The following is a 15,498-nucleotide window of genomic DNA, read 5'->3' as shown; positions in this document are numbered from 1 at the left end:
TTTGCACATGTTTGTCATCTGCCAAGAATACCCACTTCCCACCCTCAGTTGGCTTCTTCCCATCTTTTGGAGAAGAACCTGTGATATAATATTGAACGCTTGACTATTACACAAACCATTCACTCCATCCTTGGGAGAAGTACATGGCAGTCTCCTTCAGTAAAGATTATAACTTTGGAAATCTCATGGGCCAGTTTAATTCTGGCCTGTAGGTTTGCCATGATGGCTCAAATCAACATCATCTTTCAGATTTCAATGAAAAGATTCTCACCACTGCCCCCCGACTCCATCCTCCATCACTGTTTTGTGTCTTTCACAGCATTCTCAATGAATTGTAGTTTTATGTGTGTTTGTGCCTTTTGTTTTCTTTTTGTCTGCCTATCACACTACACCGTAGTTTCAAAATGACAAAGTCATATCTGGTTGGTCCATGCACTTTGCACTTCTGCCCCATTCTCCAGTTGTGGCACATAGTAGGTGCTCAATAAATAAATTTTACGAGTATGGATGGGCATAAATAAATTTTACGAGTATAGATGGGCATGTTAGACTAGATGAGATTTAAGGCCCTGTCCCTGAGAAGTAGCTGGAGTGAGGGCTTGGTAGACCGCAGACCTGGTCATGCAGACCTAGGTAAAATGCCTCAGTGGCTTTCTTTCGCATTAGGATCAAACCCCAAGTTCCTTAATGTGGCTTCTGAGACCTGGGCCTCCTCACAACTCCTCTCTGATCACTCAGAGAGTTCGAACACAGTGCCTGGACATGGTAAACACATTGTTAATAAATAAACAAACAGACTTCTTTAACTTCTTCAACTCCCAAGCTGCCTCTGACACTAAGCATTGGGCCTCAGCCTGCAAATCACCTCTCTTTCTACTAGCAAATCCTTGTCCATCCTTCAAGCTACAGCTCAGATGCTTCCTCCCTATGAAGTCCTTCTCTGTGCTTCTCAATCTACCGTGCATCCCTGGGGTGCCATTGCCCCCCTTTTTACCTGTCTCCCTAACTGCTCAAGGCAGGGATGGATGTATTAACATCATTGTCTTGTCAGACTGTCCTTTGGACAGTGCCTGGCACACAGTAGGCTGGGCAGAATGCCAACAAAGAGGCAGAAGGTAACTGTCTCCTGCAGGTGGGAGGGGAAACTTGGAGGTGAGCATGGGAAGCCTCCTGCCTGCCCCTCTCTGCTGCCCCTGGGAGGCGGGTGGGAGGACTGAGGCTTTGGTCTTGTTCATTCAGGTCACTCAAGATGCAAGAAGACCACATGAAGAGCTTGCTGGTGGAGCTGCCCCCTGAGAGGCCACCAAAGAAAGCTGGCTGCTGCTTCTGACTCTGAGGCTGGCCCAGGGAGAATGGCCACCTACTGGGTTTCTTGTCCCTCAGTTTTAGTCCTGCCTTATGGCCACAGCTCCTGCACAGAGGACCAGCTGGGAAAATCTCATCAACACAGGAGCTTAGGGATGGGGTCCTGGATGATGAATATGATGTTCTGAAAGACATTGCTGGGCAAATAAGCCCAAGGGTATAGGGGAGGGAGGGAGCTCAGATAGCATAGAGAGAAAGGAGTTGCCCTGTCATTCCAAAGGCAGCCGGTTTGAATCCACCACCTGCTTCTTGGGAGGAAGATGGACAATCTCCTCCTGTGTGATTTACAGTTTCTGGAAACCAGCTGGCAGGTCAGCTATGAGGTCCAGCAATGAGTGGCTTGGTTTTGTTCTAAGAAAGGAAAATTCTACACAACAGACTTAGGAAAATACACTGAAATATTGACCATACATCTCCAGGTAATAAAATCTCTGGATGAATGTGCAGGGGTGTTATTTTTCCTTTTATATGTATTTATATTTTCAGAATTTTTTTTACAATGTCTGAGTATTTTCCTTCTATAATCAAAAAAGAAAATGTTGAGAGAGTTGTGCTGCTGTTGTGTGCCACTGACTCAGAATAAACTCATAGCTCATCCTCCAGCAGGCTTTCAGAGGCAGTAAATTGACAGGAGGAGACTGCCCATCCCTCCCATGTTGAGAGGGAGGAAGTAGTTTTCAGTGAGCTTGCTTTGGCACTGATAACAATTAATGTAGAAAAAAAAATCAATGTAGCCTTTTGGTAAAGATTGAATTGTGTGTCCCCTCCCCCACCCCCCACCTCAGTCTCTGGTGATTTGGTGGATAAGGAGTTGCTCTGCCAATCTCCTAAGGTAGGCTGTTCGAATTCAAATCACCAGCTGCTCCAAGGGAGACAGATGGACAATGTTCTCCCATACGATCTACAGTCTCTGAAAACCCACTGGAGGGTCAGCTATGAGTCCATTCTCGTTCTGATTCCAAGGCACTGAGCATATGCCTGTTTTGTTAAATGAGGCAGGATTAGTGTAGGGTGTGTTTTACATTAATTTCTTATAAGAGAGATAAAAAGGGGAGCATATTAAGTAAGGGAGAAGATAGATGTCAAACCACATGAAGACTGCCCATGAACAGAAGCTCAGAAGAGACCAGGACCGACTATAGCCAGACCACTTTGAACGCCTGATCTCATCCAATCACAGAAGCTAACCAGGGTTAAGTCTGGTTAGTACTTAGATAGGTGAAGAAACAAGGACTTTCTTCTAGATCTGACCCAGAGACAGCTTATCCTAGAGCTGGTACCCTTCAAACTTCTAGTATCCTAAAGAGTGAGAGAATAAATGTCTGTTTGTTAAAGTCACCCCCTTGTGATATCTTGGTTACAGCAGCATTGGATAACTAAGACACCTGGTGAATTACAAATCACTTCATTTATTAAAAACAGTCCCTCTGTTCAGTGCCTGGCTATTGTTAGTTACTGTGACTCAGCCAGACCCTGACTCATAGCAACCTTATACAAAAAGGAATCAGAGGATCAGAGCTCTGTTCTGGGTTTTCATTAGCTGATTTTTGGAAGAGGATTGCCAGCGAAGCTGACTTCTGTTCATCATCTTAGCAATATGCAAACTGCTACTGACAGCTGAGTGGTGGCTCATGAGGTGGTTGGCCAGGAATTGAACCTGGGTCTCCCATGTGGAAGGAGAGACTCTTAGCACCGAACCATCTCTGCCTCTCTGTGTCTGCCAGTGAGTGGTGTTAAGCTTGTTTCGTGAACAGTAACTGTGTGCAAGTGCAGGGTTTCTTCTGGGTGGAGTCCAGTCCTAGGGGACAAGCCATACTCTGCTGTGCCCTGTGTCCTCTTGTCTCACTAAACACCCCTCCCATGAATTTTCTCCACGGTCTACCTCAGAGAGGTCACATTCAGGGACACCTCATCTAGCCCAGAAGCCACAGTGTCCCTCAGTGCAGCCCTTTGCCATCCCAGTGTAGGAGGAGCCTCAGCTGGGATGTGACTGGTGGGGCCTGGGAGCAGCTGGTGAAATTAGAGTTAGAATCACCCTCGGTTCCAGTTTTGGTTTTCCAGCATGTGGAAGGAGTTCCTGGAATATGACCTAACATATAGCCTCCTGCAGTGAGGCTGCACATTATGATCCAGGGCTGGGACTTCACAGGAAGTCTGCCTGGGGGGGTCTTAAGAAGACCACCCCTCAGTGTTGAATGACTTCCTGTCACTTGTGTTTGCTGTAGATGTTGCTCTTTAGATCCTGCCATTAGCCACCTATGCTAATGCTATGCTAATGCCACTCCCTGCATGGAGTGTCCGCTGTGTGCAGACAGATGCTGAATTTGGTACTTTGTAATCATTCCACTATAGCCCTTACATGGGAAATTCTCCTACTGCATCAGCAGTGTGTTACAAACAGAAAAACAGAGACACTAAGACAAAAAGCCCAATAGGAGAAGAGGAGAGAGGAGGCGGCCATAATCTCCCAGGTTTGCTCCACACAGGGTGGCTATGATCCTTTGGCCAGAGAGCATGGTGCTGCTGTGTACGTGGGTGCTGTGTTGTGGCGGTCTCTGGAGAAAGGCGACTCTGCCTCCAGGAGCCAGGGAAGTCACGCTTGGCCTTGGGTTGAAGGCAGCAGCGGCTTCAAGCCCAAAAGGAGAAGAGGAGCGAGGAGGTGGCCATAATCTCCCAGGATGTGTCAAATGCGTTAATGGTTGGCTACCCAATGCAGATAGAGAGTGGGGTGGAGCTCCCCGATTAAAACAAGCATGGAAGGAGGAGTGGCATCCACTTCCATAATAACTTGCCTCCGGAAACCCTATGAACCTGGAGAGAGGATGAAAGGTACCCAAGCGTCAAGGACTCTCCTTCATAGGGTCGCTACGAGTCGCCTGTGACTTGACGGTACTTAACAACAACAACAATCATTCTACTGGGCCAATTGGCAGCATCATGATGGTGGTGAAGAGATTGAGATTGATGACAGTTTTAGTTTGCTTGGTGCCACAATCAACACTCTTGGTACCAGCGGCCAGGAGGTCAAGAGATGAACTGCATTAGGAAAGTCAGCGTCAAGGACCTCTCCAGAGTACTGAGGAGCAACAACTTCAGGCCGGAGACTAAGGTGCACCTGATCCGGGCCATAGTCTTCACATTTGTGTGCTGTGCATCGCAGAGCTGGACAGTGACTAGGGATGATAGGAGAATTGATGCCTTTGAGCTGTGGTGTTGGACTGCTAGGAGAACAAACAGGTGAAACCAGGCTGCTCCTTGGAGGCAAGAATTCTGAAGCTTTGTCTGACATACTTTAGGCATGCCCTTGGAGAGGGACGTCATGTTTGGGAGGGTGGAGGGACAGAGCTGGAGAGGAAGACCCTTGATGAGATGGATCGATTCAGTGATTGGGGTAATGGGAGTAGGAGTGTGGGAGACAGTGAGTTTGGCACAGGACAGAGCAGGGTTTAGGGCTCTTGTACATAGAGTCGCTATGAGTCGCAACCTGACAGCACATAACAACAACAATCATTCATGTACCAGTGAATCACTGGCTAAATCAGAGGAAAGCTTGGTTTCCAAGCCAGAGAAGTCTGAGACACAATTAGGAGAGAGAATGATGGAGAGAAAGAGAAAGCAGGAAATCATAGACTGTCTCATCCCTACCTGTTTAATCACAGCCTCTTCCACTTCTGACCCCCATGCCTCATCTCAGTTCTGATAAAGATGCGGCAGTAGCAGTGAGCTGCCACTTATATCAGCAGAAGCCAGGCGACACTTGGCAAGAGATAGGATAGAGAGGATGCAGGGCGCCGAAGCTACAAAGAATTTTCTTACATGCTCTGAAGAGGTTCCGTTTAACTCCTCAACTATGGGTGAGATAGCCATGATCTAGCCCACACCCTTCCAAGCTTCTCACTGATTCTTTTTCACCTCCGTGTCTCCTCTGTCGCCCAGCCCTTTCCACAAGCTTCCCCAGCTGTAGTCAGTTTCTAGGTGGCCCATGGAGACAAAAGTGAGCTGGAGTGAGTGGTGCCCCGCTCTGGGTGAGGGTTAGAGCAGCTCCTGCTGCTGCCAATGGCTTTCTCCCCCCCCCCCCCCCCCCCGAGGTCCAGGAGGCCAGGCAGGCCTCAACAACTCTGCCTGTGGACCAGGAAGATAATGAGACAAGTAGCTAGGGTGTGATTCCTAGGGGAGCCAGTGGGGCGACAGTTTCCTTTGAGGGACCCAGAGAGGGAATGGTCCCTGGGCTGCCCCGCCCATCTCAGTTATACTTCAGCCTCCCAGCAGCCAACTCTGGTTCTCTAGAAGCAGGGTTGCATGCGGAAGGTACTGCACACTTCCCAGGACCCCCTCTCAGCCTCCTCTGGCTAGACCCCCCTTCTCTACAGAGCACAGCTTTGGAGAGGACACCAGCTTGTCTCCCAGCATCAAAGGTCTCACAGTTCAGCGAACAGGACCCACAGGCCTCAAAGAAGGACAAGACTGGTGAGATAAGCAGAAGGCAGGGTTCAACGCAGACTGCAAAGTGAACTTCCAGACCAGTGGTAAGTTCTCAGGGTACGTGTGAGTAGCTGTGGCCACAACTTAGCTTGAAGATAATGAAGAACAGAAGAGTGGGATGGAGTTTGATGGGGCTCAAGTATGGAGTGAGGAAAAATGGGTGGGGGATTGAAGCCAGGTTGGTTAGAGGTGTTAGGGAAGGAAGATTTCTGGATCCGAGAGTGTTCGTGGGCAAACCAACAGCCTTCACTGAGTGCCTTTACAAAATCATCATGCATGGCTCAGAGCACTTAATTCATTTGCCTACTTTAATCTTCACATCACCATTATAAAGTTGGGCCTGTTTTCCCATTTTCCTGATGTTATTGTTATTGTTGATTGCTTTCGAGTTAAGCACAACTCATAGAGACCCTATGAACAAAAGGCCTGAAGCCCCTCTACAACTATCAACATTTATCAAAGTTCATAGAGTTTCCGGAGGCATGTGGTTTAGGAAGTGGGGGAAAGTAATATATAGAGGGGTTGGATTACATGTCGGTGGAGTTGATTTTGAACCTGGGTTCTAGTGCCCACAAACATAATGGTTAACGAATAGTTAACCTCTAAGTCATTGGCATGGGAGTTTAGATCGAGGTTTGTTGTTGTTGTTATGTGCCGTCGAGTCGTTTGTGACTCATAGCGACCCTATGTACAACAGCCCTAAACCCTGTTCTATCCTGTGCCAATCACATTGCCTCTGACACACCCATCCCGATTACCCCAGTCACTGAATCAATCCACCTCATAGAGGGTCTTCCCCTCCTGCGCTGTCCCTCTACCCTACCAAGCATGATGTCCCTCTCCAAGGACCTGTCTCTCCTTACAACATGTCCAAAGTATGTCAGACGAAGCCCCAGAATCCTTGCCTCCAAGGAGTAGACTGGTTTAACCCTCTCTAGGATGGATCTGTTTGTTTTCTTGGCAGTCCATGGAACATTCAATACTCTTTGATCGAGGAAGCAATTAAAAAATAATGGCAAATCCCAAGACAGTGGATTCGTTATGGGATTCATCAGGGAAGTGAAGGCACTGGGGCTGGTCCCCATTTCCTCCTCCTCCTGCACTTCTGGAACCTGTCTGAAACCCTGGGGAAGGGGACACACAGGGACAGAAGTCAGAGAGGCCCCCCTGCCAGTCTTCCCTTGTTCTTGTTAAGCTCCATCAAGTGCAGTATAACTCATAGTGACCCTATGAACAACAGATCAGAAATCTGTCTTATCCTGTGCCATCCTTATCATTCCTGACTCATTTGAGTCCATTGCCGCAGACACTGTAACAGTCCAGCTCATTGAGGGTCTTCCTCTCTTTTGTTGGCCATCCACATTTCTAAGCATGATGTTCCTCTCCAAGGAATAACCTCTCCTAAAAACTTGTCCAAAATATGTGAGTCAAAATTTCATCATCTTTGCCTCTCAGACATTCTGGTTGCATTTTCTCCAAGACATTATCTGTTCTGTTGGCGGTCCAGGGAATATTCAGTCCTCTTCTCCAACACCACAACTCAAGCTATGTCTCCCCTTACCTTCCTTACCTGCCACTTAGAGGTATATAAGCTGCACAAGAGACCAAGTGGTTCCCCCAGGTAGAGAGGTTTGATGAGCTCCTTCAGGCCTGTCTTTGGGGCAGTTCTACAGCAGTGCCTCCAGCCACACCCCCAAAACAGGAGAAACTACTCCTGTTCATCATTTCATCATTCCTAGCTTATTCTCCAGAAAGTTTTCAGAGGCAGCAAATTGCATGGGAGAAGATTGCCCATCTTCCCACCCCCACCACCTCCCACCTCCCCCGCTCCACGCCCGAGGATCAGCTGGTGGATTTGAACCTCCTGGCTTACCCATGAGGCCACAGGGATGGAAGCTCAAGGCTGCACCACCCTGGTCTTGTTTGCAACTGCATCCCCAGTGCCTGGTCCAGTGTAAACGCTCAGGAAATAGCTAATAAGCAAACTCCTAGGCACCTTAAGCTTGGGGTTTCTAGTCTGTGGGGTAGCAGATGGTGAACTCTTTCTGGTCATAGAGCTGAGTCTATGATATCTAGACCTCATTTTCCAGTCAATCTGGGGTCTCTTGACAAGAGGCTCCACACTTGGAGCACAGGGGGGTGAAAATCCCCCCAACTCCTATCAGCACAACACAACTCAGGCAAGAAGTGAGATCTCAGAGCACGACAGGTAGGGAGCAGTGCTTCTCAAGTGATCTGCACAGCAGAACCATGTGGGAACTTGGGAGAACCACGAAGCGCCACCCCACTGAGTCACCTCTCAGGGGTGGGGCCTCAGCGTCGGCATGTTTGAAGCTTCTTGGGGGGGAGCCCTAAAGCCTGAGGCATTTTCCTTTCTCAAAGCTCTCTCACATTCACCTTTTCATTTGAGTCTCAAATCTGTGACACAAGTTGGACAGTTTTGTTTGAAAATATCCATAGCATTTATTGATCAGATTAAACACTCATAGCAATTTCCAATCTGATTCGTTTATCAGATTTTTAAATTTTTGAAAGGGAAAAATATTATAAAGAAGAAAATGAAAATTACTTGAATCTCAACCCTTAGTGACAATTACTGCTATTATTCTATCTCCTCACTTGCTTATAGTCGAGGAAACTGAGACAGGGAAACACTAAATAACTTGAGGTCCAGTGGCCTAGAGGTAAGAGGTGATGCTGCAATCTCAGAGTTTGAATCCACCAGCTGCTCCAATTGAGAAGGATAGGCAATCTCCTCCTGTGTGATTCACTGTCTCTGAAAACCCACTGGACGGTTAGCTATGGGCTAGTCCAACTTGACGGCACACAACTACAATGTCACAGTGCTGTTAAAAAGCAGAGTCAAGATTCAAACCCAGGCAGTCCCCATAGGCTCTTGTGGGGTCTAAAGGGGATTCTGTGTGCATGTACCTAGCCTACTGCAGGCAGAACTCTAAACAGGTTGTTGTTGGGCCCCCTTAACTTTAGCTCCTAGCAACCCCGTGTGATTGAGTAGAACTACCCAGAGGGTAGTTGGCTGTGATGTTTATGACAGCAAATCACCAGGCTAGTCTCCCTTGGAGTTGTTGGGCAGATTCAAACACCCTTGTTATATACTCTTCCAGTTAAAAGCTGAGTGCCCAACCATTGTGCCACCAGGGCTCCCTATTCTATGAAATGAGGGTGAGGAGATTATAAGGGAAAAGTAAATGTCTGTCCCTGGGCAGCACAAATTATTTCACTCAATGACCCAATGATACCGCGGAAGAAAGGCCTGGCACTCTACTTCCATAAAGATTGTTGTTGTTGTATGCCATCGAGTTGGAACAGATTCATAGCTGACCCTGCAGCAGGTTTTCAGAGGCACTAAATCACACAAGAGGAGATTGCCTATCTTTTTTCCCTTAGAGCAGTTAGTGGAATCAAACTGCCTGCCTTTGGGTTGCCAAGCTAATTCTTTATCTGAGCCACCAGGAATGAGAGTTCTGGTGACCTAGTGGTAAGAAACTGCACTGCAATCCCAAAGGCACATAGTTCAAATCTGCCAGCTGTTCCACAGGAGAAAGGTGGATTGTGTGATTTGGTACCTCTGGAAACCCACTGGAGGATCAGCTATGAGTCAGATCCAGTGGGACGGCCTACAATGACAACAAGCCACTAGAGATTACATAAAGCCCCGAAACCAGGAGCCCCCTGTGCAATCCAGTTCTGTTCTATCACAAGTGGGGTTGCCAGGAGTTGGGAGTACTTAATGACAACAGGTTTATCTTGTTCTCATTGGGAAAAGAGGGGAGTCAGCGCTTGAGCTGGTTCCTATGCTGTCCTTGTGTGTTCAAAGCAGGAGAATGGAGTCTTGGCTGCGGCCCAATGCCACATTCACCACCGTGCTCCCAGCCATGTCTGAACAACTGCTCCGCCTCATCTTTGCCGGGATCTGTGGCCTCATCCTGCTGGTGGGACTGCTGGCCAACGGGCTCATGCTGCTGGTGGTGGGCCGAGGCCGCACCTCGCCACGCCCGCTCCTGGCGCTCACCAACAGCCTCATGGTGAACATCACGCTGTCCGACCTGCTCTTCCTGGCCTGCGTGGTGCCTGTGCTGCTGCTGAGCTTCCTGCAGCACGACTGGTGGCTGGGCACCGCCGTCTGCACCATCAGCCAGGCTGCCAACACGGCCACCATGTTCTGCACCTTCTACAGCATGGTGGCCACGGCTCTCCTGCGCCACGTGGCCGTGGCCCGGCCTGGCATGGCCCTCCCCGCCGGCTGGGGGCCTCAGCTGCTGCTCTGTGGGGCCATGTGGGTCCTGGGCATCACGGCTTCTCTGCCCAACTGGCTGTTCCAGCGGGTGGTGGTGGAGGAGGAGGTCGCAGGGGGTCCCGAGGACAGGGCCTGCCTCCTGCTCCTGAGCCCCGCGCGGACCTCCTGCTACTTCACTCTGCTGGGAGCCCTGGCCTTCTTGCCCTGCGTGCTGGGGCTGGGCTGCTCATTCAGCCACGTGGGCTGGCTCCTGCGGGCAGAGCCCCACGGCCCCGTGGGGGAGAGCCTCCGGGAACACCAGGAAAACACGGGGCTCATCCTCGTGGTGCTAGTGGTCTTCGTGCTGATGTGGGGGTCCTGCTCCGTGCTGGGCTACGTGGCAGCTGTGGGCGGCCTGCCTGACACGCCGCTGGCCTTTGTAGCCTCCAGCCTCTGCACCATTCTGGCCTACTCCAACTGTGCCGTGAGCCCCATCCTCTGCTTCTACCTCTCTCGTCCCTTTCGGGCTGGACTCAGGAACCTCTTCTGTTGGCCACTGGCAGACAGGCGCCGCCGGGCTGAGCAAGGGGCTGCTGTGGTGATGGGGAGTGTCCAGCACGGCCCTGACAGGGTGCCAGGAGGCCTATGGGGCCTGGCGGGGGTCTGACAAGATAGTCTGAGAGTCTAGAGAGATAGGAAGACCCTTAGTAATATTAGCTCCTACCCCCTCCAGTTTACCAGCCAGGGCTTAATTCAACAAGATCAGTTAACTAGACCATTCCTCTCACACCAGCCTTAAGGCTGATTCTTACAGGCTCCCCTATTTAGTTAAGGAGTCCTGGTAACACAATGGTTCAGTGCTTAATTGTTAAATGAAAGGTCAGTAGTTCAAAACCCCATGAAAGAAAGACCTGGCAAACCATTCATATCAAGTTTTCAGCTGAAGAAACCCCCTAGGGTAGTTCTGTTGTTGTTTTTGTGTACCATCGAGTCAGAACTGACCCACGCTGACCCTCGGCGGGTTTTCAGAGGCGTTTAATTGCATGGGAGGAGACTGCCCATCCTGCAGAGCGGCTGGTGGCCTCAAACAGCTGGCCTTTGGGATTGCAGTGCAGCTTCTTGCCACGAGGCCACCAGAGCTCTACTCTTTTCTGATATGATTGTTAGGAGTCAGAATTGACCAGATGGCACATGACAAGTTTCCACTTGTGAGACTTTAGGCAAGTCCTTTTCCCTCTCCAGATTTTTATTTTCTCATCTGGAAAATGGGATAATAGTTCCTTCCTCATAGGACTGTGGTTAAAGTGAATTAACCTAACATCTGTAAGGTACTTAGAGGAGTGCTTGGTGTTTAGTAAATGCAGGGGATGAGGGTGGAGGCAGAGAAGTGGGCTGAGGAATAATGGAGCTGACAGTCATCTGGGGTCCTTAAGCCTGAAGAGATGGGGTGAGGGGAGGGCCAGCTGTGTTCTCCGGAGGGAAAGCTCACTGCCCAGGGGAGCTTTTCAACTAACTCCCCCTCCTCTACACACCCTCCTCAAGCTCTGTCTCACATATTACTCAAACAATAACATCAACCACAGAGCAGCAGGGCTGGGCCTGGGAATGTCTAGACCCCCCCTTTTTCCTCTGTGGTTTCTCTTCCCTTGGAGGCTGAGGCAGAGACTTCTTTGAAACTCCTTTCTTTTCAAAATCCAACTGGAGATCTCCATTTCTCCCACTGTCCATAGCTTACTTCTGGTCTTCTCAGCCCGGGCTGGCCTAAGAACAGAGACGTTCTCGCTCCTAAAATGCCCACGCTCTCTCTCTTACACATACAGTGGCCTTATACACAAAAGTCATCTTGGGAAATATCAAGTTAAACCGAATCAAGCTAGTATATTTCTTGTGGGATTTGTCAAGAGTGTTGAATACCCTAAAAGACATTAAGAGTCTACAAGAGGGGCTCAGAGCTGGCAGTTTCTCAGAATCCACTCAGGGAACTTGTGTTTTGTGGGACCTCTTTGGGAAAGAAGAGGAGAGAAGCTAGTGTGTCAGGCACAGAGGTGAGGTGCTCCCGGCGCCCTGGGCAGCGGCTCTGAGCCTTGATTGCCCCGTTGGGTTTGTGGCTCCTCCCAGCACTTCCCCACAGGCGCCAAAGGTGAGGTAAGCCATGCTGCTGGTCATGGGAACTCCCCTCCTCTTGAACCGTGACCCCACCTCTTTCCCACTCAGAAAGCATATCGAAATGTAAAGTCAGAGGGGCATAATTATCATAGCAGCCGTGAATCAGCTCTCATTTACTATAAAAATCCTAAGAAGTAAACAGTTCTGCAAACTTCGATGTAATTAGCACCAAATTCCTTGTGCTGCACAAGACAGGACTGGCTGCCTGGAGGTCTAACTTGAGAGCAAACTTGCCCAGAGAAAAGAACCTCATGGCAACAATAGCTCAGAGAGAAGACAAGAAAATGGTGTTCACTGTCCTGCGCACATGTGACACATGCCATATGCATAGAGGTGCCTGTCACTCCACTGGGCTGCATGACGATCTTGCCAGGTCCACTGCACAGGGCAGCGGTAGGTCATGCTGCACACATGGCCTGTGAGTAATCCAGGCTGGGCCAGACGGCATGGTTTGGGTGTCCTCAGACCTGGTACCTCATGTTGGCCTGACCATCATTACTACAGGATTGGAGGGCTTCTCTGCTCCAGCCTAGGGGGCAGCCCTGAAGCAGAAACCTGTAATGGCAGGCATAGTCTAATGTTGTTGTTATGTGCTTTCAAATTAAATGCGACTCATAGCAACCCTAAGTACAACAGCCCTAAACCCTGCCCTATCCTGTGCCCACCTTATTGCCTCTGACACACCCACCCCCATACTCCAGTCACTGAGTCAATCCATCTCACGAAGGGTCTTCCTCTCCTGCGCTGTCCCTCCACCCTCCCAAGCATGATGTCCCCCTCCAAGGACTGGTCCCTCCTTGCAACATACCTAAAGTACATCAGATGAAGCTTCAGAATCCTTGCCTCCAAGGAGCAGCCTAGTCTCACCCTCTCTACGACAAACCTGTTTGTTCTCCTAGCATTCCGTCATGTATTCAATACTCTTCTCCAGCACCACAGCTCAAAGGCATCAATTCTCCTTCTATCATCCTTAGTCACTGTCCATCTTTCTGATGCATAGCAAGTAATTGCTAAGACTATAGCTTGGTCTAATAGGGATTAATTTTATAAAACATAATGAATGAGAATGATTATATGAAACACGACGTGAATGAAGAATAATGTGAAACACAATGTATATGAATTTTGTAAGCAAACCAGAATTTAAAAAAAAAAAAAGGAAAGATTTGCGTGTGAGTCAGTGTCTACCTGTAAGCAGGTCCTGGCATTAATACTTAGTACATACTTAAGAGATGAATGAACGAGGGATCAAATGACATAAAGTGATACACTTGCCTCAGAGAATAATCAAATCACATTGTTCGCTTCTCTAACCTCCTCAAAGGCCCCCATTTTTTTCTAAAGTAACCACCTGTCATGAACTGAAGTGTGTTACCCCAAAATACGTGTGTGAATCCTAATCTCTTGTGGTTGTGGTTATGGTTCTAATCCCATTTGGAAATACATTTTCTTTGTTATGGTAATGAAGTAGTGTTAATGTAGGGTGTGTTTTAAATCAATCTCTTTATGGAGACATAGGCGAGATTAAACAAGCAAATAAAAGCAGCAGAGATGGGGGGACACATACACCAAGCTACACACCAACTGCCTAGGAGTGGGAGCTCAGAGAGACAAGGGTCTTCCTGCAGAGCTGATTTAAGAAAGTCTGCTAGAGCTGGCCCCTAAACCTAGACTTTCAGCTGCCTAAACTGTGAGCAAAAAACTGTGTTTGTTAAAGCACCCATTTGTGGCATTTCTGTTATAGCAGCATCAGATGACTAAGACACCACCCAAGTTCCTGCCATGCATTCTGGCCCCTTCATCTCCCTGATGCCGTCTCTAGCACTCTCCCCTTCTAAACTCCAATACACTGGACCTCCTTGTTGTCCTTCAAACATACCAAGTATACAGTCCCACCTCGGGCCTTTGTGCTCACTGTTCCTTCCACTTAGGATACCCTTCCCCCAGACATCAGCCACTTTCATTTCCTTCGGGCTCATCTCAAACGTTCAGTGCTCAAATGTCAACCAAAAAGTTAGTGGTGGGAATCTACTCAGCAATTCTTCCGGTGAATGATTTGACAATTTGCTTCTGTAAAGATTTTAGTCTGGAGAAACCCCATAGGGTTCTGATCTGTCATATGGGGTCACCATGAGCAGGAATCAAATCGCTGACACTAACAACCTCCTCAGAAAGGCCTGCTCTGACCATCTCTTCCAAAACATCCCTTTTAATATATATATATGTGTGTGTGTATTTTACACACACACACACACACACACACACACACACACACACATATATATAAAATCTCAAGTCAACTATGACTCATAGTGACCCTGTGAACAAGGCTCTGAACTTAAGCCCTATCCTGAGCCAACCTCACCATCTCTGACGCACATGACCACATTGCCACAGTCACTGGGTCAGTCCATCTCACCCAGGGTCTTCCCCTCTTGCACTGACCTTCTATCTGCTCTTCCAAGCATGATATCCTTCTCCAAGGATTGATGCCTCCTGACAACATGCCCCAAATATGTGAGACAGACTTGAGGATGTTCCTATCAGTCCAGTGGTGAGAAGTTTTGTTTTCCTGATGTTGAGAGGCAATCCATATTGAAGGTTGCAGTGTTTGATCCTCTACAGCAAATACTTCAAGTTACCATCCTTGTTTCCAACGAGCATCCTGGTTTCACTTTCTCCAGGACAGACCTGTTTGTTCTCTTGGCTGTCCATCAGATCTTCAATGCTCTTCTCTAGCACCATAACTCAAAGGCATCAATTCTGTCATTCTTAGTCCCTGCCCAGCTCTCATATGCATAGCAAGCAGCTGAGAAGGTCATGGCTTGGATCAGGCGTACCTTAATTGTTAGGCTGACATCACTGTTAGTACTCTGGAGAGGTCCTTGACAGTAGATTTTCCCAGTGTAACTTGGTCTTTTGATTTCCTCACTGTTGATGCCAAAGGTGTTGACTGTGATCCAAGTAAGATGAAATAATTAAGAACTTAATCTTTTCTCCATCTATTATGATGCTTTATATTGACCTGGTGGTGAAGATTTTTGTTTTCTTGATTTCTTAACAAAATTCTAGCCAGCAGAATGAAATAGCATAGCATAACCCCAAAATTTCATGAAACAACATATGAGCAAGAGCCTATGGTGATGAAAGAAGACGTTCAGGCTGCTTTGAAGGAAATGGCAAAAAATAAGGCTCCAGGAATAGATGGTATAACAATTGACATATTTCAGTTAACAGATGCTGCCCTG

General features: G+C 48.3%; 1 protein-coding gene and 1 pseudogene across 1 annotated transcript in view; both read left to right on the top strand.

The window, feature by feature from the left end:
* The window catches only part of LOC102848874 (ras-related protein Rab-44-like), a 43,795-nt gene extending 42,465 nt beyond the window's left edge, over nt 1-1,330 (top strand). Inside the window, exon 13 of the mRNA XM_006882169.1 lies at nt 1,240-1,330. Coding sequence (XP_006882231.1) covers nt 1,240-1,330 — 91 coding nt within the window. The remainder of the gene's footprint in view (nt 1-1,239) is intronic.
* Nucleotides 1,331-9,692: 8,362 nt separating this feature from the next.
* On the top strand, nt 9,693-10,751 carry LOC102848464 (annotated as a pseudogene).
* The last annotated feature ends 4,747 nt before the right edge of the window (nt 10,752-15,498 follow it).

Source organism: Elephantulus edwardii, unplaced genomic scaffold (assembly GCF_000299155.1).
Source record: "Elephantulus edwardii isolate Elephantulus edwardi_28Jun2011 unplaced genomic scaffold, EleEdw1.0 scaffold00017, whole genome shotgun sequence".
Classification (NCBI taxonomy): Eukaryota; Metazoa; Chordata; class Mammalia; order Macroscelidea; family Macroscelididae; genus Elephantulus; species Elephantulus edwardii.
This window is presented reverse-complemented; position numbering and strand designations above follow the sequence as displayed.